General features: G+C 36.7%; 1 protein-coding gene across 1 annotated transcript in view; it reads right to left on the bottom strand.

Moving 5' to 3' along the window:
* Positions 1–26,268, bottom strand: part of LOC147019483 (potassium voltage-gated channel subfamily KQT member 4-like) — a 311,546-nt gene that overhangs the window by 69,514 nt on the left and 215,764 nt on the right. The window contains exons 11-12 of the mRNA XM_085894007.1: positions 24,925–25,031; positions 12,600–12,611 (exon numbers count right to left, since the gene is read on the bottom strand). Coding sequence (XP_085750133.1) covers positions 12,600–12,611; positions 24,925–25,031 — 119 coding nt within the window. The remainder of the gene's footprint in view (positions 1–12,599; positions 12,612–24,924; positions 25,032–26,268) is intronic.

Below are 26,268 nucleotides of genomic sequence, written 5' to 3'. Positions count from 1 at the left end.
TATTTACCAGTAAGATGACAATGGTCTCTAACTTTAAACTCCTTAATTTCCCCCTCACAAATATGACAGATATTGTTCATTCTAAATTCTAATTTTTCTTCTTTGGTTAATTTCATCGGTTCATTTGTTTCTTTCATTAATTTAGTGAGTCTTATACAATCCTTTTCTAATCGTTTTACAAACTCTTGTGAAGCATTTTTTCCACGATAATGTTCAAGTTTGTTATACTTTTCTCCAACAGATGATTTGATATAATAACAAAAACCACAAGGAATATGTTTTTGATATTTATTTGTATATGGTTCTTTTGGATTAGGAGAAGCAGTATTTATCTTTTAAGGATACATTCAAAATCAGCGTATATCACAAATGGGTGCATGATAGATTTATTATAATCTTCAAAATAAATCTTTTCACCAGGTTTAGGCATTGTAATTACAGCTGATTTATGATTACTACAATATTTTGAATGTTGTTCTAATCGGATTCTTTTGTATGAAATGAATTAAGACATAAGCTTACAAGGATATATTTTGTTTGCTGTTCTGAATACCTGAGAAGAGATTAATCTTGATAAATTATTGATGTATGTGTAATGTGAATTCTTTCCAACACTAAAATATAAAAGGTCAATGTGTGTTTCTTCATTTTTATAGTTGTTTGAAATTTTTAATATTTGAACTTTGTTTGTATCCGTTAATCCATATACATTAATAGAAAGATTATTCTTTTTCTCAAATTTAGGAATATCTGTTAATGGCATTGGGAATTTAAAATCTTTAATGTCCAAGGTATTCTCATATTTCATATATTGTTTTACTCTTTCTGAATTACATTTTTGGTGGATGTAAGTGAGCAAGAACAGACCAGAGAAAACATTTATTATCATTGTTCTTAATATTAACAACTGCCTTCTTTAGTTTTATTTCTTTTGGTAATTCAATATAAGAAGAAGCTTTAAGAGGGTTTGATTTTAGAATGTGTATATCTAAAAAGATGATTTTTTAATATTGAATCCACTTCCTACCACTGTATTATCAACATCCTCCTCTTGTCTTGATAGTTCTTCATAAACCCCACTATTCAAAAAATCTTGAAATGATGTTATAAAATGAAGATCTGTTCTCATATAAGGAGTTTGTTCTTCATCTTGTCTTTTCATATTCATTTTCACTCCCATATAAAACTTTAAAGTTTTTATTTCTTTTAATGTCTTTTTAATAAATTTTTCAACATCGGGTTTCACTATTTCAATTGATTCAGCTATTGATGATGGACCGGGTTCTCCAAATTGAAAAATCCTTATTTTTATATGCCCTTTAAATGCCTCATCAGTGTTTTTAATATAATAGTCTCCCTTTACTTTAAACTCATTTTTCTTGTGTTTTTGTGATTGAAGATGTTGATTATAACTACTCTTCAAAACATCCTTTGAACAGATATCACAATGTTTTCTTTCCAACTCAAGAGGAGATATTTGATGAAATAGATTAAATGTGTGTTTGTTGGTTCGGAGGTGTTTTCTATAATGTTTATATTCGTGATTACAAACATCGCAGTACGTTGTATTCACCATATTTATAGAATAAAACTTTGCTTAAACTAAAATTTTCTTGATGAAAATTTCGTTTAATTATAGGTGAATCTGTGCTTAAAAACATTTTATCCTCCAACTTTTTCACTTAATAAATACAATGTTTCAAGACACAAAGACAAGTTTCAATCAATCTCTTCATCTGTTAAAGATACTGAGAAATATGTCAAGGATGTAAAATTGAACAAAGATAAATATAACAACTATTGGATAAAAACTATTATGGTAAATAATATGAGTTCTTCAATTTCCTTCAGTGGAAGGGCTTTTAGTATACCTGGTAGAACATCAATTAAAGTATCTCTAACAAAAGTTTCTCCTCTCCTTCTAGTAATATATTCAAAACTAGAAAAAGCAATGAAACAAGAAAAAGTATCAAAGAACAAAAACCTTATGGATGAAGCTTTAGAAAGAAAAGATAAGACCATCTGTAATATGCAAGGAGAAATTTGTATTTTTTCAACAACCCTAAAGATGTAAATCTTGATGAAATAAAGGATGTTAATATATCAGGTGAAATGACATTTCGTTCAATAGTAGTTAACGATAATTTTAAAATTACCTTTAATATAAAAAATGTTGTCGTTGAATCTGATAATGAAAAAAAGTATATCGATATCGATGGTAATATACAACTAAAAGTATAGATGAATTTCAGTTTAAGTAAAGTTTTACTTTATAAATATGCTAGACTTTCCTGATTCTCCATATGACAAATTTGAGAATTGTCCTGCGTGTGAAAGACAGGGATTAAACACAGAGTCAAAAGCCTATAAACAATGTATATTCTGTGATTATCTTCTAATTAATGATAATAAAAAATATAAAAAGGAAAATAATTCTTTTAGATTTACACCAAAAATGAATTACTTCACAAGATTGATTAGAGAAATGAATGTAAAGTATGAGGATGATAACACACCTTTCCTTACAAGGGAAGAAACTGAACGTATAAGAGAAATGTTCAAAGGATTGTTGTTGTATATTATTCATGGATGTAATTTTCAGGGAAATATCAACACAAGATATTGTATAAATAAAATAATGGATTATCTTGAAATTAAACCTGAACTTAGGATAAAATATAGAGTTTCTAAAAAAGCCAATAATAAATTAAATAACCTGTTTTTCAAATATATAAATGAATGATTTTTTACCTATTTGGGAAAATAAGATAAAATTTAACAACCATAAAAATCTCCCAAATTCATTAAGATGTCTCATAGTTGGTTCAAGTGGATGTGGAAAAACCTGCTTACTTTTAAAAATGCTCCTCACTCCCAACTTTTTAGATTATGATAATTTAATAATTTTCACAAAGTCGAGTTTTCAACCAGAGTATCAACTACTCTCACAAGGTTTTAATGCTGGTCTTCAAAAGAAGATATAATAGGTTTATTTAAACGTCAAAAAAACCTAAATGATTATAACATTGAAGATATAATTCAACTATTTTGTGATACACAGAGATGTAAAAAGAAATCAAATCTTATAACTTGTATTCTTAGTGATAATACGGATGATATACCGTCTCCCCAAGATTTGGATAAATCAAAAAAGAACCTCGTTATCTTTGATGATTGTGTTAATGAGAGAAACCAAACGGTAATGGACAGCTACTACACAAGAGGGAGACATTCTTCTTGTAATTGTATTTATCTTAGTCAATCGTACTTTCAACTTCCTCGTCGTTCCATCAGAAACAATGCTAATACTTTTATTTTATTCAAGTTAAATTCAATAGATATCAATAATTTTTGGAGAGATAATTGTTCTACATTATGTAGTAAAAAGAAATTTGAGGATTATATGAAGCACACGACTGAAAAATATAAATATATTGTTGTGAAACAAGATGAGATATTAAGGGATATATTTTTTGTTTTATAAACAATTACATATATAAATGACAACTATTATTATAAATCTTGTGGGTAAATCTGCTTCTGGAAAAACTTTCATAAATCAAGGTTCTTGTGTAGTACAAATGAGAATATTGTAAATTTACTTAAAAACACCCCGTGATACGCATTGTATCAACAACAACTAGAGCAATAAGACCTGGAGAAGTAAAAGGTGAAGATTATCACTATATTTCAGTGGAGGAACATATGCGATTGAGGAATGAAGGACAAATATTTGAGGAGGTTTCTCTTGGTACAACAAAATATTCACATTGTAAGAGTGAGTTAAAGAAACTAAAATCTGGTGGTGTTGGGATATTAGAAACTAATCCAGAAGGAACGAGACAAATTATTAAATATCTGAGCGGAGTGAAGATTTTATCATTCGGTTTTGATGTTGATGAAGAAACTCAACACAAACGTATGAAAAGCAGAGATGCAAGGATTAGTGAAGAAGAAATTACAACTCGCATTAATGTTAATAAAGAATTTGATGAAATATTTAAAGAAAAGGATTTATTTGAACACATCTACTTGAATGATGAAGAAAAGGAAAATTTCCCTGTTGATCTTTACAATTCATTAAATGATATTTTACAATAAATAAATGGATACAAAAGAAAGAGCAAGAAGATTTAAGGAACATCAAGAGTTGGTTTCAAAAGTTGTAAAACAACAGGAAGACATAAAGAAGAAACGCAGACAGAAACTAACGGGCGAAGAAGCATTTGAAAAAAACAAGAGAAATTTTTTAAACCACTTTTAAAAACTTCCCAAGAAAAAATGAAAGATGTTTCCACAGTTCCCACAGTAGAATATACTCCTAGAAAGCTTCAAATGTTAAAAGATTTCAGTCAAATGACGGAGGAAGAATTAGAGCATTTAGGAGAATTAGAATATGATGATGAAGGTTTATTTCAACAACTGGAAGAGATTAATCAACCCCTGATTATATTGTGAATGCTGTTCAAAACAATGAATATTCAGCGGATTCAAAAACCAAAGCAGGACTCATTCCAACAGAACAACCAGCAATATTTCATCTTGTTCAAGAAAAGGTATTGATATTTAATGATGAATTAAGGTTCTTAAGTTCTGCTCAACCCCTGTTAAACTAACTCCGAGATTAATGTTTCTTCTCACAAAAGATGGAAGACAAGGTTCAACTGTGAGGGATGAATCAAAGTATATTGATAAACCATTGGATATGGAAAATAATGATGATAGAGTATATATTGATTTGCTGAACACTCTAAATTATAAGGTTATTCTTTCTGGTAAAAGTAGGAAGAATGAGAAGGAGAAACACATTATTCAGGCTTTAAGTATCCTTGGTTCAGGTATTAGTTTTCTTCCAAATGACCCATCGCAATTAGTTAATAGACTGTTATTGTTGTTCGGCAGTAAGAAGGCTGGAAATAACAATTGTTTTAATGAAGCATCAGCCATTTTAGACCAGTTGATGAACATGAAAATAATTAATAAATCTCAATATAAAGACATTTTAACTCATATTAAATAAGATGAGAAGCACAATCCTGAGTTTTAATTTCACAACAAGCGACCACACATCTTCATTCCCATACCCACTACAACTTGACACAACAAAAGAATATGAGGCATCTTTATTGTCCATGGAGACTTATAATACCTTATTTAATATAACCGAGAAAAATGACAAGTTTTGTTATAATCCGGGAAGTGGATACAAAACGATAACAGTCTCACCCCGAGCATACGAGATTTCTCAAATATCTTCCGAAATTGCTCGTCTTATGAAAGAACAGGGTGATGAACCAAAAAATATTGTTATAAACATTCAAAAACATACTTCAAAATCAACGATTAAAGTTAAAAATAACTACAAGGTTGATTTCACAATTGATAATTCATTTAGAGAGTTATTAGGTTTCTCCTCAAAAAGATTGAAACGAATGGGACGTTTTACAGTGATAATGTCATTCAAATATCCTCAGGAATAAATTCGGTGTTAATTCACTGTGATTTGATTGATGGTGCTTATAATGATGGATTAAAAACAAATACAATATTTTCATTCAGCGCATACTCAACCCCAATTGGTTATAAATTCAATATGGAGCCTAAAAATTTGGTTTATCTACCTGTGTCAGGAAAAACCATACACAGAGTAAATTTTAGGATAACCGACCAAGATAATCGTGTGATTTCTTTTAATGGAGAAGTTATATCCATCAGAATTCACCTACGTGAAGTTTTTCAATAAATAAATACGATGGTTATTGTGAGGAAGCACGAGTTGGGAAAATATAAAATAATTACAGGGGATGGGATGTTCCTTTCCCCGTACTACAAGGGTGAAGGTATGTATCTTGGTAGAGGATACTATAAACCTAAGAGACAAAGGGGTGTTGGACATCAATTTAGAGGAGATGGGATAATTGATACTCTCATGGGTATTGGTTCAACTATTCTTAAACATAAAGACCTAATTGGTTCAACTGCTTCTGCTGTGGGAAATGTAGCAGGTGCTGTAAAGAGTATAAAAGATGCTCAGAAAGAATCTCATAAATTACAAGCAATAAAAGAAATTAAGAAAGGTAAAACTCAGTTGTCCCCCAAGAACGACAGAAAATAATTCAAATACTTGGATCAGGGTTTCAAAAGTTTTAACATCTTTTTTCCTAAATAAATACAAGTATGGAAGCAATTGATAGTATCTATGATTTGGATGATACTATTATTATCTCAAACTCCACTAAAAAGAAGATTACTTCAAGGTAAATGCAATAACTGGAACAGACTGGAATACAAATGGTACAAAAAGTTTTGAAATAAATAATCAACAAACCTATTTGAATCTCTCCGAAAGTTTCTTGTTGTGTAAATTTAAATTCACTAAGGTTGGGAATAACACAAACGCTACACTTGTAAATGATTTCTTCTGGAAAATGTTTGATAGTGTGCGATTGTATATTGGAACACAAGAAGTTGAAGCGGTTGATTATGTCTCTGCTGTATCTGAAATGATGAAATTTACACTCTATACATTCAGTGATAGAATGGGAAAGGGGTCTGTCGAAGGTTTTATTCCTGATATGTCAACGGGAACAAACACAGACCCTGGATATATTCAAAGGAAAGGAATGTATAATGATGATACAAAAGCAGAAAATAGTTTTACTGTGGCAGTTCCTCTTAAAGGTATATTTGGATTTTGTGATTATGATAAAGTTCTGTATGGTCTTAAAATTAGATTTCAACTACAAAGGAATGATAATGAAAATAGATTGCTTTTTGGTGTTGGTAATGCTTTTGGTGATCAGAATAAATTTGTAATTGAGGAGATGAGTTGGTATATCAGTGAATATACTCCTAATCTTAAAACAGAAGAGATGTTGAATCGAAGACTTAACTCAAAAAAACCACTCAGTGTATCATACCTCAAAAGAAGATGTCAACACGTTAAACTCAATCAAACTACTTACACGTGGAATTTGGGTGTTCTGGAAGGAAAGCCACGATATCTGTGGATGATTTTTAAAAAGCCAGATGGTGATACTGCGACTGATAAGAATAATGCATTGAGTGATAATGCTAAGGTGAAACAACTTCGCGTTTCTCTAGATGGAACATTTTATCCACGAGATAGATTGGAAATTAATTGGGAAAAAAATGATTTTGCTGAAGCATACAAGTCTTACCAAAAGGTGTGTGAAAGTAATGGAAATAAAGAACCTATTTTGGATATGACAGCATTTAAAAGTTTGTATACAATCTATACGTTTGACCTGAGCGCTCAAAAAGAAACTATAAAGTCTAATCGAGTGGATACTTCCCTATACATTGAAAGAGGAGAGAGTGAAGAAGTTGATACATATTGTTTGCTTTTGGAAGAAACAGAATTGCAGATTAATACAGATAATGGTGTGATGATTAGTCTCACATAATTTTTTGTTAAATAAATGAGTGGCAATGTACCAACTGGGGTATATGTTAATCAAATCAATCTTCATAAACTATCATCTTGTGTTCAAAATCAAAAGCCTTGTACGATTAACGTTAATACAATTCAGAGAAAAGGAGCAGTAAGAATTGATGTTTTGCTCACAAGAGAACAGGTTAAAATCTTGAATGACACTGGCTCACTTAAAATTAAAATGACAAAACCAATGTTGAAAAAAATATTCAATAAGAGAGACGAGTGGAGGATTTCTCCCATTTCTAATTCCTTTATTTGCTGGTTTAAGTGCGGTTGGAGCATTGACGGGTGGTATTTCAACAGCGGTCAAAACTGCCAACGAAAGGAAGGCTCAACTCCAGGCTCAAAAAGAATTGGAAAGACATAACAAAGAGTTGGAGAAACAAATTAGTGGAAGTGGTGTAATTGTAGATTTTGCTGAAAAACTTGAAGGTCTGCCTGATAAAGCGAGATTGTTAGTTGGAGATATGCTTTCTTCTATAGCACAAGCAGGTGTAAAATTAACGAAAAGAGGTAATGGATTATATCTTTCTAATAAATAAATGAGCATTGATGAGTGGTTGAAAGAATTTGGAAAGAATACAACATCAAATTTACAACTTGCCAAATATTGTAAGAAATTAAAAATTCATAATGTGATTATTTGTATGAGAGATGAATTAACAAATGTGTCGAAACATACAAAGAATATTATTATGAACTTAGAAGATAATGATGGGAACGGTTCTCATTGGGTTTGTATTTTTAATAGTCAAGACAAATATTATTTTGATAGTTTTGGTCTTCCACCACCTGTTGAAGTCATAAAATTCTTACAGAATGGTGTTTATCAAACATTTCAAGTCCAAGAATTAAATTCCAAGTGTTGTGGTCAATTATGTCTATATGTGTTATTTCAACTCAACAAAAATAAAAAATTTTATGATATTATTTTTAATCTAATATAAATGACTTATGTTGGTAAAGATGGTTCTATCTTTGGTGTATCTCAAGAACTGGATATTGATTTATCAAATTATTACACAAAGGCACAGGCTGAACGACATAAATATAATATAAACAAAAATATTAACATGAAAAATGCTTATAAATTAAAAAATTATCCAAGCCCGACTGACGCAAATGACTTGGTGAGATTAAGCGATTTATCACAATATATATACTTAAATAAAACGGCTGTGTATTCTAAAGATACAGAAGTGTTGATATTATCTCCAGGTCATACAGAATTCACAGTTCGAATTAAAATAAATTTTTATAAAGAAGGGCGTATCGTTTGTATGAGAATAGAACAATGGGGGTATGATATGAATGATTTAGGGTATAATTGGTCATTTAAAATTAACCTCGAAGACCTGGAACAATTAAATCAGTCTCGTAAGGAAGAATATTATCCACTTGGTATCGAGAATGAGTTTTGTGGAGCCACGATTAGTAAACAACAAATAAAAGAATTTAATAAGGGTAAATATAATAATGGTTTTGCCCTTGTTTATCTCATGAAAACAGAAAAAACAGGATTATATATAATAAGTAAGGAAATACAAAATGATTTAACTATGGGAAGATGGGGAGGTGTTTCGTGCCATAATATTATTCTAACATATATTTCTAATACATAAATGACAGCAAGAAGGCTTCAAGAAAATTATCATTTCTGTGTTCAAGCATACCTTCAAGAAAAGGGTATTCGGTATTTTAATAAATATGTTCTACAACATAAGAATGAGGTATTTTCAATAAAAGATTGGCATTATGCTGATGTTGATAAACCAACAACTTTAGATTTAATTAGAATGTTAAATAATGAAAAAATTATAAGGTTAAGAAAAGGTAAGGCTCTTTTAGAAATTCAAAAGAAATTTTATTGGTATCCTGTTGTAAAAAAATTATTTTGGATACAGGAATAACAAGAAATCCTGATGAATATATGTATAATATTCTATGGGGTGTAAACGATTCAAGTATAGTAAGGGATGAGGAAGGAGTTGAAGAAGAGAGGGAAGAGGAGGAAAAGGAGGAGGAGGAGAGAGAGAAGGAGGAAAGAGAGAAGAGAGAGAGGGAGGAAAGAGAGAGAATGAATAAATATCAAAATATGGAAACCAGTGAGATTCAAAAAAGAATAGAGGTATTAAAGAAATTAACTTATCTCACCAGGGAGGAATACAAAGAATTAAAAAGTCTATTTGCAATACTTTCGACAAGACTATCGACATCGAGAAGACATGTATTTTAATTCAAGTTTTTTCTTAAATAAATGGAGGAGAGAGTGAAGGCATTTCTAAGGATTCTTTATGTTTTAAAAATTAAGATTCAAATGTGCATGTTGGAAACTAAAAAGGTTTTTGCACTCTGCAGAAATTTTTCTCATAAATAAATGAGTTATTGTCTCAAATGTAAAAAGAAAACTAATACTAAAAATATTTCATATATTAAAAGTAAAAATAACAGGGTTATACAAAAAGGTATATGTTCGGTGTGTGGTTCAAAAAAATCAATTTATCTCCAAACACAAACTCGGAGGAGATATACAAAAGTTTTTATCAGGAAGTAAATTTACAACTACTGGAATACCAGGGGAATTACATCTTCCAGGGTATTCTTTCTGTGGTCCAGGCACAAACTTGGATAAAAGATTAGATGAGGCAGACAATCCTAAATCCTGGAGTAAACCAATCAATAGAGTTGATGAAGTGTGCATGAGACACGATATTGATTATGGGAATACCACAACGTTGGAAGAAAAGCATGAAGCCGATAGAGAAATGTTATATAATTTGTCTCTGATACAAAATCCAACCTTGAGAGAAAAAGTTGATAGGTTCATCGTGAAGAAGATGATTAGTGCTAAATTGAAACTTGGACTTGGAAATTCAAAAACTTATAGGCTCTAATGATGCCATTAAGACTGAAGAGCAATTAGCTGATGAATTACATAAACCAATATTCACAAAGTTTCAGAGAAGGAAAGTTTATTCCAAGGAAGTTGATTATATCTGGTCTGCTGATTTGATTGAACTCAATAATGATAAGGGGTACAAGTATGCTTTAACCGTTATTGATTTGAGGAGTAGATATGCGTGGGTTGTCCCTTTAAAAAACAAAACAGGTAATACTCTTATGTTAGCTTTTCAACAGATATTTAATAAAAGTAAGAGAAAACCTAAGAAATTGTGGACTGATGAGGGTAGAGAGTTTTATAACAAGACATTTATGAATTTTCTAAAAAATAACAGTATTACATTATACAGTACCTTTAATGAAGGGAAGGCAGTTGTTGTTGAACGTTTTAATCGTACCTTAAAAGAGAGACTATATAAAAAATTCACACAACTCGGTTCACAACAATGGTCATCTTTTATTCAGGATATTGTGGATAAGTATAATGACACGATTCACACGTCAACGAATATGAAGCCATCAGAAACATTTACAAAATTAAAATATGAAAAAGAGATTAATGTCAGAAAACCTAAGTTCAAAGTTGGTGATATCGTAAGAATATATAGGTGGAAATCTCATTTTGAAAAGGGTTTTACTGAACGATGGACGAAAGAACTTTTAAAATTGTTGATGTAATAGATACAGTTCCTTGGACTTATAAAATATATGATTTGGAAGGGGAAGAGATTTTAGGTTCATTTTATTCACAGGAATTACAAAAGACAAAACTAAGCAGATAATACACCTTTGTGGACACTCGAGGGCCAAGTCCGAGGTGTATAACAGTATATAATGTGTGTCAAGGGGGACGTTCTTAGATCTGTGAACCCCAAACACAGAATCCTCAACTGAATAGTCAAGGCTTAACTTTTGTTTGTGTGTGTGTGTGCAATGGGAGCAATAGGTTGGCGCTTCACTCCCTCCTATTATACACCGTTGTGGACACTCGAGGGCCAAGTCCGAGGTGTATAACAGTATATAATGTGTGTCAAGGGGGACGTTCTTAGATCTGTGAACCCCAAACACAGAATCCTCAACTGAATAGTCAAGGCTTAACTTTTGTTTGTTGATGTGTATGTGTGTGTGTCCCAACCCTCACATTCAAAATCTCAACCCCAACCCTCACATTCAAAATCTCAACCCCAACTCAATCCTCGCCCAACACAATGTCTTTTTCAAAATGAGATTTCCACCTATATATATATATTTTTACGTTTTTTTTTTTTCTTCTTCCAATTCTGTCTTTTAAGGCTTTCAGGTTTGATGACGTAGAAAGAGGGAGTAAGCCTGCACTTTCTTCCCAGAACGAACAATGTATATTTTTTGTTTTTTTTCTCTTCTTCCAATTCTGTCTTTTAAGGCTTTCAGGTTTGATGACGTAGAAAGAGGGAGTAAGCCTGCACTTTCTTCCCAGAACTTTCTTGATCTTGCTCCCATCAAGCACCATCCGACAAAGAACTACATCGATAGGTTTAGATCCCAAAGAGTGATAGCAACTCCAAAAGTCTCCAAAATATAAATAAATAAAATAATAATAATAATAAATAAATAAATAAATAAATAAAAGCCCCCAAAAAAGTTTCAAGTGTCCAACATAAACCCAACTTTCCAAGTCTTCAAGGTATAACCACATTCCCGTTGAGTTTCCAAGATATGTATCACATTGTGAGTTATCAATCCAGAACCCACATTTCAAGTATTCAAAGTAAAACCAACTTACAAAGTCTCTTAAGGATAACTCATTTACTGATTTTTCAAAATTTGTGAGTCTCCAAGGTAGGCCCCATATTTAGAACCATCTTGGCAGAACCCTTTTCCTGAGTCTCCAAGGTAGTTATTTAAACCATCAAGGCAGAACTCATTTACTGATTTTTTCAAAATTTGTGAGTCTCCAAGGTAGGCCCCATATTTAGAACCATCTTGGCAGAACCCTTTTCCTGAGTCTCCAAGGTAGTTATTTAAACCATCAAGGCAGAACTCATTTACTGATTTTTTCAAAATTTGTGAGTCTCCAAGGTAGGCCCCATATTTAGAACCATCTTGGCAGAACCCTTTTCCTGAGTCTCCAAGGTAGTTATTTAAACCATCAAGGCAGAACTCATTTACTGATTTTTTCAAAATTTGTGAGTCTCCAAGGTAAAACTTGTATTCTGGCTCATCAAGGTATAACTTGTTCAGTGGGTATTGTCTTGATAACTCACAATGAGTACTATTGCTGTAAAACTCTTTTTCAGGATTTTGCTGGTCTCCAAGGTATAACTCTTTGGTTGGGTCATCAAGGACAAACTCGTTCTGTGGGTCTTGGTCGCTCATAAGGTCTTCAACCAAGCCAACAATTTCGCCCCAAGTTGTAGCAAAAGCAGTATTTTCATTTCGTATTTCAGACACAATTTCCTGTGAGAGAAAATAATAATGTATTAATTAAGTTATTTAATTATTAAATGAGTATGCTTCAATCAAAGTTTGAAATTAGGAAAATAAAAAATCTTACCTCAATAGATAAGAGGTTTGAATCCAGTTCATCAACTTGAAGGTTTAGTTCCATAGAAGACAGAGAGTTCCAAGGAACACCAAAGTCATCCCACTCAAGGTCTTCAACCAAGCCAACAATTTCCCCCCAAGTTGTAGCAAAAGCAGTATTTTCAGATACAATTTCCTGTGAGAGAAAATAATAATGTATTAATTAAGTTATTTAATTATTAAATGAGTATGCTTCAATCAAAGTTTGAAAATAGAAAAATAAAAAATCTTACCTCAATAGATAAGAGGTTTGAATCCAGTTCATCAACTTGAAGGTTTAGTTCCATAGAAGACAGAGAGTTTGAGACAAGCACACAGAACACCATTGTCAGCAAGAACAAATGTTTAAAATGGAGCCTGGGTTTGAAGCTTTTATAGAGAAAGACTGGTGGGTGTGGTTTCCTTTGGAAATTCCCTGGGCAAGCCTAGGCAAGCCTTCATTGGGAAATTTTTCAAAACCATAACATCCTGTAATTTTCTAGTGATTTCTTTGTGAGTCAGAGATGAACTGGAAATGATGTAAGAGTGGGCGGGGCTTAGCAAAAGTAGGCGGAGCTTAGGAAAAGTGGGCGTGGCTTAGAAAAAATACCTTATGAAAAGTGGGCGGAGCTTAGCAAAAGTGGGCGGGGCTTAGGAAAAGTGGGCGTGGCTTAGAAAAAAATACCTGATGAAAAGTGGGCGGAGCTTAGCAAAAGTGGGCGGAGCTTAGGAAAAGTGGGCGTGGCTTAGAAAAAATACCTTATGAAAAGTGGGCGGAGCTTAGCAAAAGTGGGCGGAGCTTAGGAAAAGTGGGCGTGGCTTAGAAAAATTACCTTATGAAAAGTGGGCGGGGCTTAACAAAAGTGGGCGGGGCTTAAAGAAAAGTGGGCGGGGCTTAACAAAAAATAACCTGTGGCTCAGGAGGTGGTCAAACAAGAGCATTAAGAGAAGTTTATCATTTCGTAATGGCACAAATGGGGTATCTTAAAAAATATAAAGATTCAAATGTTTTGTTTGTCAATATTTTAGATGGGGATTATTGTGCAAAGAAAATTAAACTATTGAAGGAATTTGAGAATGAACAAATCTTTATAGGTTCAATGAGTGAGCTGTTCAACCCCAGGTGTTCAATTCAATGAGGTTCAACCTCCAAGTTAAAAGGGGAGACAAATAAATATACCTTGGGATAAAAAGGGGTTTATTTTTAAGGAAAAAAAAATATAAATCGCTGAAAATCCCCATTCATTTACATGGGGAAAAGTGAGCCAGAATCAGTATTCTTACCCTACTTATATATATATATATATAAATATGTATATATATATATATATATATATATATATGTATATATATATATATATATATATATATATATATATATATATATATATATATATAAAAATGTTTTTATGTACATATATATATATATATATATATATATATATATATATATATATTTATTTATTTATATGACAATTCACACCCCTCAACATTTGTCACATTTTGTTGTGTTACGGCCTGAATTTAAAATGGCTTCAATAAAAAAATTTTGTCACTGATCTACACAAAATAACCCCTAATGACAAAGTGAAAACATGCTTTTAGAAATTTTCACAAATAGATTTTTCACAAGTTTCACAAATTAATAATTATTCAACCCCCTTAGTCAATACTTTGTGGAAGCAGCCTCTGGTTGGACCACTGGAAGACTTTCACATTCTTGTCCTGAAGCCATTACAGTGTCACCATGGCTGTATACTTGGGGTCATTGTCCTGTTGGAACCTCAATCTTCACCACAGTCTAAGGTCTTTTGCACTCTGAAGCCGGTTCTCCTCAAGGATTTGCCTGTATTTGTCTCCATTCATTGTTCTCTTAATTCGCACAAGTCTCGAAGTCCCTCCCACTGAAAAGCATCCCCTTGGCGTGATGCTGCCACCACCATGCTTCACGGTCGGGATGGTGTTGGATGGGTGATGAGCTGTGCTTGCTTTATTCCAGATGTAGTGCTTGCATTCAGGCCAAACAGTTCAATTTTCATCTCATCAGACCATAGGATCTTTTGCCTCATGCTCTCATTGTCTTTCACGTGTCTTTTTGTAAACTCCAGGTGTGCTGTCATGTGCCTTTTCCTCAGGAGTGGCTTCCGTCTGACCACTCTCCCATAAAGCCTAGATTTGTGAAGTGTTGCAGAGACTTGTCTTTCCGGCAGGTTCTCCCATCTCAACCAAGGAACTCTGTAGTTCGGTCAGGGTGGTCATTGGGTTCTAGTTCACCTCCCTGACCAAGGTGCTTGCCCAGTTGCTCAGTTTAGTCGGACGGCCAGCTCGAGGAAGAGTCAGGGTTGTTCCATATTCTTTCCATTTCCTGATGATGGAGCTCACTGCGCTCTTGGGAACGTTCAACACAAGGAATTGTTTTATACCCTTCCCCAGATCTATACCTCCTCACAATTCTATCTTGGAGTTCTACGGACAGTTCCTTGGACTTCACGGTCGAGTTTCTGCTCTGATGTGCACTGTCAACTGTCAGACCTTATATAGAAAGGTGTGTTTCTTTCTAAATCATGTCCAATTGTGAATTGGCCACAGGAGGACTCCAATGAAGTGTTAGAGACATCTCAAGGATGATCAAAGGAAATTGTATCCACCTGAGCTCAGTTTGGATTGTCATCGCAAAGGGGTTGAATACTTATAGGCGCAAGACATTTCAGGTTGTCATTTTTCATTAATTTGTAAAATTTTATAAAAACATGTTTTCACTTTGTCATTATGGGATATTTTGTGTCGATCAGTGACAATTTTTTTTCATTTAATACATTTTAAATTCAGGCTGAAACACAACAAAATGTGGAAAAAAGTCAAGAAGGAGTGTGAAATAATACAACCCGTCACTTCACCGATTTCACTTCCTGTTAATTGCCATTCCCTGGAGAGCATTGAAGTTTGACTGTCTGGCGCTTCGTCTTGTAACCTGAGTTATTGTGACATTAATTCGGATAAGCAGTTTAAAAATAATAATAATCAGCCATCGTGTCAAGACTAATTGCTCACACTTCTAAAGTAGTGCTAACATCGATGCAAGAAGCCAGTTTAACACCAAATGCTCCACTTGAACCATGACATGAAAGAATAAAAAAAATTTGCTTAACACATCAAAAGATGTGTGTTCTAAACAATGACCAAATATTAACAGGTGAGGTTGGTAATGTATCTCATGTTTTCCTTTACCTGGATCTATATGTTGAGTTAAACACATTTATTTTGCTCATGATGTGGAATTGTAAAGTTTATTTCAGATCATCGACTTCATATGTGCTCACCTATTTTAACCGATGAAAGTTAACATATTATGTACTATAGTCTTGTAATGATATAAAGGATGCTTTGAGCTCTTTTTCAATGAGATATCACATTTATAAATGGTAAATTGATTTTTTAAAGCAAAGAAAAATCAACACGCACGCACACACACACAGGTCAGGGTCAGGTATGGGAGCATGTGCCAGAACAGCGCGTCGCTGCGTCCACTTTCCGCCGGTACTCCAGGGGCCTCCGTCTGGCCATCCCCCAGGCAGATGCCAGGCCCATCCCCATCTCCTTGAGATGATGGTCAACCTGCTGCAACCATGAGGCACGTGGTCGGCCCACTGGCCTCCTCCACTCATGAGACTCCCTCGCTGAGAGAATCTGGTGAGCAGGATCAGCGTCAGGAAAACGAGCCTCATGTCCATACAGCCGCAGCTGACGCTCACGGACTATGCAGGTAACAAATCTCATCCGAGTCTCTCTCAGCAACCGCTCGTTAGACACAAAATCCGACCAGCGATAGCCAAGGATTCTCCGAAGAGACCTGGTACCAAAGGAATTAAGTCTCCGTCTCAGATCCTTGGTCAAAGTCCAAGTCTCGCACCCATAGAGCAAGACTGGAAGTACCAAGGACCTGAAGACTCGGACTTTCGTCCTCCCGCACAGGTACCGGCAGCGCCACACCCCATGATCCAGTGAATCCATGACTCCCCAGGCCCGACCCAGACGTCTATTGACCTCCGGCTCACAACCTGCGGAGACATGAATATCACTGCCAAGGTAAGTGAATCTATCCACGACCTCAACATCCTCACCACAAACAGACACAGACAGGACAGCAGCATCCAAGATGTCACCGAAAGCCTGGATCTTTGTTTTGACCAAGAAATCCGTAATCCCAACGGCTCCAACTCCTCATTCAGCACCTCGAGGGCCCCCAAGAGGATGTCTAAAGTCTCCGCAAAGATGACTGCATCATCTGCAAAATCAAGGTCCGTGATCTTGACATTGCCAAACGATGCACCGCAACTTGATCTCTCCGACATCCTCCCAAAAATCCAGTCCATACAAGTGCTGAAAAGTGTGGGGGCAAGTACACATCCCTGACGAACTCCAGTAACAACTGGAAATAAGTCAGAGGCGGTACCACCACACTTCACAGCACTCTCAGTACCAGAGTAGAATTCAGACATCAGATCGATCAGTTTCGGTGGCACCCCACGAAGACCAAGAATCCTCCAGAGGACATCCCGATTCACTGAATCGAACGCTTTACAGAGATCAACATAGGCTGCAAGCAGCCCCTGCCGAAACTCTCGTCTGCGTTCAGTGAGGACACGAAGAGCAAGGATACGGTCAATCGTTGACCTCTTTGGTGTAAAGCCTGACTGCTCTGGACGCTGGTGCTCAAGCAGATGGTGGCGAACCCTATCAAGAATTATCCGAGCAAAGACCTTGCCCGGCACTGAGAGCAGCGTCACCCCTCGGTAGTTGTTGCAGTCTTGGCGATCACCCTTCCCTTTCCAGAGAGGGACAACAAGGCCCCTCTTCCAGTCAGTTGGGATGATGCCTGTGTTCCAGGCAGAGCACAAAACTGCATGCAACGACGCGAGTGCAGCATTTCCACCAGCCTTGAGAAGTTCAGCATGGATGCCACAGATCCCTGGAGCTTTGCCCCGTTTCAACTGGTTAACCGCAGCCCGTGTTTCCACAAGCGATGGTGGACCACAGTTGATTCGAGGGTCAGCAACAGGGATTGTAACACCCTTGACGTCCATCTCGACAGCTGGGGGATCAGCCTGGTACAACCGCTCAAAGTAACCGGCCCAGCGGGCCTTCACTTCAGACTCCTCTGTCAAGAGCCTACCACTCTCTGCTCGAACTGCAGTGCTCCGAGGGATGGGCTTGGATGAACGTAATGCGTGAATTCCCCTGTAAGCGGGACGAGAATCACCTGTCCACAGGTGATGCTCTACCCCCTCACAGATTCCTCGCACATAGGCCTCCTTGTCCACCCTCAGTGCACGTACAGTTTTACGCCTCAGCTCCCTGAACAGCTCAGCTCTGCCATTCAGCCTGGCCCTGCGACTCTGGTCAATGGTATCCAGTGTCCCTTGAGAGACAAAATTCTTCTTTGCCCTGCGGTGAACTCCAAGGCAGCCACCGGCAACATCAAGGACGGTGGTCTTGAAGGTGCTCCACAACTCTTCAGGACCCCCCAAAGCACCCAGACCCCCAAGTGTCCACTCAGCCTGTTCGCAAACTCCTCAGCTACTCTCTCATCCCTGAGCTTGGCAACTTCCAGCCTAGGCTGGGATGGTACCATTCTCCAGGATTTAAGGTGCAGCTTTAGAGTTGCTACAACAAGCCTGTGGTCAGTATTGAGGAACTGAGCACTCCGGTAGACCCTGCAGTTCTGGATCATCCTCCAACGACCGTCAATGAGGACATGGTCAATCTCCTTTGCCACACCGCCAGCGTTGGAATACCAAGTCCAGCGATGAGCTTGCGGGCGCTGAAACCATGAACCAGCCACCCTAAGTCCATGACTTCTTGCAAAGTCAAGGAACTTAGTGCTATTCTGGTTCATAGTTCCTGACCCATGGGGACCAACACACACCTCATAACCATCCCTATCAGTTCCAGTCGATGCATTGAAATCCCCCAAGACTAGAAGTGTATCTCGTCTGGGGCACTGATCAACCACAGACTCAAGTGTGGCGTAGAATGCATCCTTCACGGTAAGATCACTCGCCTCAGTCGGAGCATAAATAGAGACCAGGGAAATGACACCTAAGGAGTGACGAATCCTTAATCTCATAATACGCTCGTTGACCGGTGTTACCTCAATTATCATTGGGGTCAGCTTATTGGACACAGCTACAGCAACTCCTTGGGTATGGTAACCATCAGAGCGACCAGACCAATAGTAGGTGTAACCACCCACCATTATCTCGCCGCAATCCGGTCTCCGAACCTCAGAGAGAGCTGCAATCCCGATGTCCAAACGCTTGAGCTCAGATGATAACAGAGACAGGTGATCATCCTCTCTTAGGGATAGGACATTCCAGGCACCCACCCGAAGGGACCGCCTCAGGTTAACCCAAGGAGACCGCCGTCTGGTGGACGACACCTCAGCACCACTCCGACACACTCTCCCGCAATCTGACCCAGGGATGTTACCCCGTGGTTTCCCTCCTATCAAAGATTGGGGGTCCCGAAGGCTTTGCCCCAATCCCATCATCCGGTGAGCTGCCCTGCGAAGGGAAGCTGCACAGGAGGTACTCCCACGGAGTGGGTTTTCAGATTTTTTTGCGTTTTTGCGTTTTGCGGAATGAAGCGTTTTACGGTGGCTGGAGTGCAAATCCTGCCACCAACCTCCTAATAAGAAGTAACCCAACTGCAGGAGGACGTCCGCAGACACAGTTGGGCACTAGATATGGATGGCCGTTGGCTCACAAGGAGCTCCTCCGCCCTTTGACAGGTTTTGTTTTTAATCCTGCTGGGTGTCCATATCCAAACACCCTCCTCACCAGAAAACCTGGTGGGGGAGACGGTTTAGTCGCCGACAACCCGACCATGGAACAGGTTAGTACAGGTTTACATGGTACCTGTAGCAGGTCACAGATCGAACCTGACCTGACACACACACACCTCATCCTATTATAGCTTTATTTTATAATTTTAGATTTGACACTATTCACAAATAGCAAATTCAAAATGAGGAAACATGTTGCCAATGATGTTATGAAATATTTTCAGGTGTTTGTGCATTGTTCTTTCACAAATTAATTTTCTGGATGAACTCGACATCCCATTGTAATGGTAGAACTTCAGCTTCAGACCGGCAGTACCAGACATCCATCCATTGGGCTTGAAGTTGTAAAACTGACGAATGCCATTGCAGTCCCAAAGTTGACTGACTGGGAAACATAAGATATAATCCTTTCATATACAATTTTCTGCATGAAATACACAACCCCGACGCTGCTTTGGGACCCGAAACCGTGTGACACATCGGCTGTTGCTGCTTGGATCCTCAGCAACAGGATGTGTGTGCCCTGCATCATCCGATGTGTGGTGCACAACAACCATCTGGAGAGCTGCGCGATACCCAGGAAAATTCCAATTGAAGGATGGATAAAACATATGGCTATCCATAGACTGTACAAAGAAGGTTCAGCCAGAGCATCTGTTTTGTATGCCTGGTGTGGCTTAATTGTTGGAGTGGCAGGCTTGGGATCCGAGGCTCCCGAGTTCAAATCCTGCTGTCTGTTGAATTAATACCAGGTAGGGTTGACTCAGTCTGTCATCCTTCTGAGGTATACACACACACAAACACATATATATATATATATATATATATATATATATATATATATATATATATATAAAATATGTTTATATATAAATATGTATGTATAAATATGAACATATAAATATGTATATATATATATATATATATATATATATATATATATATATATATATATATATATATATATATATATATATATATATATATATACGTGTTTATATGTATAAATATGTTAATACAAATAAATATGTTTATATATATAAATATGTTTATATATATATATATATGTATCTATAAATATGTTCAGAGATACATATATATATATATATATATATATATATATATATATATATATATATATATATATATATATATATATATATGTATCCATAAATATGTTTATATATATAAATATGTATATATAAATGTTTATATATAAATATGTATATGAATATATATATATATATATATATATATATATATATATATATATATATATATATATAAATATGTTTATATATGTATGTAAATATGTATATTTATTTATTTATTTATATAACTATTCACACCCCTCAAAATTTGTCACATTTTGCTGTGTTACGGCCTGAATTTAAAATGGCATCAATATCAATTTTTTTGTCACTGATCGACACAAAATAACCCCTAATGACAAACTGAAAACATGTTTTTAGAAATTTTCACAAATAGATTTTTCACAAGTTTCACAAATTAATAATTATTCAACCCCCGAAGTCACTACTTTGTGGAAGCGGGCTCTGGTTGGACCACTTGAAGACTTTTACATTCTTGTCCTGAAGCCATTAGTGTCACAATTGCTGTATACTTGGGGTCATTGTCCTGTTGGAACCTCAATCTTCACCACAGTCTCAGGTGTTTTGCACTCTGAAGCAGGTTCTCCTCAAGAATTTGCCTGTATTTGTCTCCATTCATTGTTCTCTTAATCCGCACAAGTCTCCCAGCCCCTCCCACTGAAAAGCATCCCCTTGGCGTGATGTTGCCACCACCATGCTTCACGGTTGGGATGGTGTTGGATGGGTGATGAGCTGTGCTTGCTTTACTCCAGATGTAGTGCTTGCATTCAGGCCAAACAGTTCAATTTTCATCTCATCAGACCATAGGATCTTTTGCCTCATGCTCTCATTGTCTTTCACGTGTCTTTTTGTAAACTCCAGGTGTGCTGTCATGTGCCTTTTCCTCAGGAATGGCTTCTGTATGGCCACTCTCCCATAAAGCCTAGATTTGTGAAGTGTTGCAGAGACTGTTGTCTTTCTGGCAGGTTCTCCCATCTCAACCAAGGAACTCTGTAGTTCTGTCAGGGTGGTCATTTGGTTCTAGTTCACCTCCCTGACCAAGGTCCTTGCCCAGTTGCTCAGTTTAGTCGGACGGCCAGCTCTAGGAAGAGTCAGGGTAGTTCCATATTCTTTCCATTTCCTGATGATAAAGCTCACTGCGTTCTTGGGAACTTTCAACACCAGAAATTGTTTTATACCCTTCCCCAGATCTATGCCTCCTCACAATTCTATCTTGGAGTTCTACGGACAGTTCCTTGGACTTCACGGTCGAGTTTCTGCTCTGATGTGCACTGTCAACTGTCAGACCTTATATAGAAAGGTGTGTTTCTTTCTAAATCATGTCCAATTGTGAATTGGCCACAGGTGGACTCCAATGAAGTGTTAGAGACATCTCAAGGATGATCAAAGGAAATTATATCCACCTGAGCTCAGTTTGGATAGTCATCACAAAGGGGTTGAATACTTATGGATGCAAGACATTTCAGGTTGTCATTTTAAATTGATTTGTAAAATTTTCTAAAAACATGTTTTCACTTTGTCATTATGGGATATTTTGTGTAGATCAGTGACAATTTTTTTTAATTTAATACATTTTAAATTCAGGCTGAAACACTACAAAATGTGGAAAAAAGTCAGAGTGTGAAATAATACAACCCGTCGCTTCACCGATTTCACTTTCTGTTAATTGCCATTCCCTGGAAAGCATTGAAATTTGACTGTCTGGCGCTTCGTCTTGTAACCTGAGTTATTGTGACATTAATTAGGATAAGCAATTTTAAAGTAATAATAATCAACCATCGTGTCAAAACTAATTGCTCACACTTCTAAAGTAGTGCTAACATCGATGCAAGAAGCCAGTTTAACACCAAATGCTCCACTTGGACCATGACATGAAAGGATAAAAAAAATTTGCGTAACACATCAAAAGATGTGTGTTCTAAACAATGATCAAATATTAACAGGTGAGATTGGTAATGTATCTCATGTTTACCTTTACCTGGATCTACATGTTGAGTTAAACACATTTATTTTGCTCATGTTGTGGAATTGTAAAGTTTATTTGAGATCATCGACTTCATATGTGCTTACCTATTTTAACCGATGAAAGTTAATATATTATGCATTATAGTTTTGTCATGATATAAAGGATGCTTTGAGCTCTTTTTCAATTGGATATCACATTTATGAATGGTAAATTGACTTTTTAAAGCAAAGAAAAATCAACACGCCCACACGCACGCACACCTAATCCTATTATAGCTTTATTTTATAATTTTATATTTGACACTATTCACAAATGGCATATTCAAAATAAGGAAATATGTTGCCAATGATGTTATAATCTTATAAATATTTTCAGGTGTTTGTGCATTTGTGCATTATTCTTTCATGGCTGAACCTAGAGGCCCCAAATTTGGGTATACGTCCTTCAGGATCTAGGCAAAGTTTTCAACACCCACACATTGGTCTCGATGTCCGTTTCAAGGGCAAAGAGTACATTGGAATGTGAAGTCAGGCAGTGCTGCCACCGGCCCACAAGCAAAGGTAACCACAATAAGGCCAATAACTCCAGATCTTTTAGTTGTCCAACACGTCCCGAAACCCTCACAGGAAAAGCTCACCCGGGTGGAAGCGCCGGGTAGCCCCTGCTAGTTGTGACGAATTGTATTTCAGCATAAAAATAACATTATTTGTGTTCAGAAGCTTGTTACATGATTCTCTTTTGAAATTCATTATTTCTTACAAATACAACCTTTAAAAGAACATTTCTCATTCACTTTAGTCGGATTGATCTGAGATGAGCGTTAATAATGATTTTAATCAAGTACGAGTCGGTGAAATACCGAATGGTTGCATACCTATTAAATATTTACATAGCTCCCTGTCTTTAGGACCTCATAAAGTTCAATGACAGAAGAGGTGAATTAGAGGTGGTGTTTGCTGTGCTCAGTTTTGAAATAATTGTTGAGTTGAGAGGTAGTTATAAGTTCAGGAGTGAAAAATTAAATCAATGGACCAAATAAAAGAGCAGGTAAATATCGAAATGAACAGCATAGTCTCATGCAACATGATGCCAAATCATTAAAAAAGCAAAAGGGATAAAAAAAACAAAAGAACCTTTGGTCTGGCTTAATTTTTTTTTGCAAACGTGACTACTTTTTCGTTTGAAGATAGAGATAACATGGAAATATTACAGGTATTAGCCTGGTGTTGGATTAGTGGTTAGGGTGGTGGCTTGGGATCATAGGGTCCTGAGTTCAAGCCCCGTTGGGCCGCTGAATTAATACACCAGGAGTTTGACTCAGCCTGTCATCCTTCCGAGGTCGGCAAAATGAGTACCAGTGCACTGGTAAGGGGGACACTGCATCAGCGGCATAGCCGCGTCCCAACCAATGATGCAACCAGCAGCCACAGGCTGCACTCGACAGAGAGAGAGACAGGTATTAAGCACCAGGCCATGGAGGTAAAACATACCAAGGAATCGGAACAAACAGGTGGTCTTGTTTGCATAGCTCGAATGTACACGAAAATGGAACATCAAATAAGAGCACAAGAGGCGGACTATGCGATGCACTGTAAATAAATAAATAAATAAAAACACGGACAGAAGTTGGAATGGAGGGGAGGTGATTGTATGAGTGAGATATCTACAATTCAATGAGATACAGGTGTGCAAGCCTTTCACGTGGGGCCTTCCATGTGCCAACAGGAAGGGAACGTTCATCAGCTGAATAACGCCGCAGTACAACGCCATGCACAGCAAACAGGGATCAAGCAAAGGAATATTGCAGAGGATAGGGTCTAGAAGATGTGTGCAAAACGAAATATACAGACAAAGAGGTGCAGAGAAAAAGAAAGACACATAGAAAGGGTCTTTTCCCTCAAAAATAATAATAACCCACAAAAAAACTGGCAAAAAAAAAAGATGGACGGAGACAAATTGAACCAAGAAATCAATTGCAAAAACATCAGGCTATACACAATCAGAAAAACCGAAAGGATGGGAAGGGAAAGGAATGGACAAACAATGGGGGACATTTGTGCCAATATGGAGCATATTTAGAAGGCGACCCACATGCAGACACTTTCCTCTGCTAACAACATGCCTGCAATTATGTATCGCCGGGTAAACTTTCCACGTGGCCATCAGGTACGGATGACTATGATCGGTCGAATAGTGGCGCCAAGATGCCTGGGGGTTGTATTGTGGTGGGAAATCATGCAGAGGGAAGAAAACTTAATGAAAAAGAGACAAACAAGATTGCTTAAACCAGCCCCAAACTAAAGTTATTTCACCACCACTCGTAATGGCCCCAAAAACTAATGAATGAAAATTCAAATATTTTTTCAAAGATTTATTTATTCCAAGATGCCGTGCAGTCAATCACCCGAGCAAAGTCCGCTTTCCATATACAGATCTCACCACTGAATCGTGTTCATTTCTTCAGTGATTACTCATCTTTACATCTCACAGAGCAGCAGCAACAGAGGCTCCGGGTCTGGGAGAATAACTTAGTCAGGAGGATTGGAGAGTGGTGAGGGTGAAAAGGAGGAGGATGCACGAGCTTAGGGAGGAGTTCGGTATGCAGATGAGCTTGATGGAAAGATTGGTGAAGAGCCGGCTGAAATGGGCAGGACAGTTGCTGCGGATGGAGGAAGATAGTCTTCTGAGGGAGCAGATGTGTTGAAAGAGCGAGGTGGGAGAAAAAGAGGGAGACCGCGGATGAGATGGGAGGATTGTGTGAAGAGCGATGTCAGAAAGGTGGAGGTGGATGGAGAGTGGAGAGAGATGACTGGTGAGAGAGGGCAGTGGAGGAGTGTTGTGGACACAGCAGAGCAAGAGCTCAACACCAGTCAGCCTTACCTTCTATAAAATAATTTTGTCGGAAGAACATAAGTACATATGCTGGAGACAGTACCAAGGCAGAAAGCTATCGACACCACATAACTCATGCATGAAGCAATAATGTTATGACAAAGGAAAGAACTCATAAAAGTCTAAAGTGAGAACCTTTTGATTTTCTGTATACGACTCAAGACTGCAATTCTTTCTTTCCAAATACCAGACAGTTTCAATATTAACCCTTTCCACTCGTCTTATTGCTCAGATTTTAAAAATGAGTCACGCAAGTCACCCCCTACATGGGAAATTTTCATTGAGATGATACCGCCAGGCATATCTCTGAAATTGGATTCATCGCTTTAACGTCATACGTGACAAAGCCGATTACAAAATAAGTTCCTGGAATCAAATTAACTTTTCCTGCAGAAGTTTTTCTTCGTGTAATTTTCCAAAGCTTCAGCACCACAAGCAGTCCTGAAATCTTGGATTTGAAACAGAAAGTCAAACAAGAAGATTCATAATGTAATCGAATGATATGTGAAAATAATCGAACATTGCTGTATTTGTTTTCACTGGGATAATGAGT

The sequence above is a fragment of the Eptatretus burgeri genome, chromosome 9 (genome assembly GCF_056783735.1).
Source record: "Eptatretus burgeri isolate ZD-2024b chromosome 9, Ebu_testis_v1, whole genome shotgun sequence".
NCBI classification, from domain to species: domain Eukaryota; kingdom Metazoa; phylum Chordata; class Myxini; order Myxiniformes; family Myxinidae; genus Eptatretus; species Eptatretus burgeri.
The sequence above is the reverse complement of the archived record's forward strand: the minus strand, read 5'-3'. Positions and strand labels throughout refer to the sequence as shown.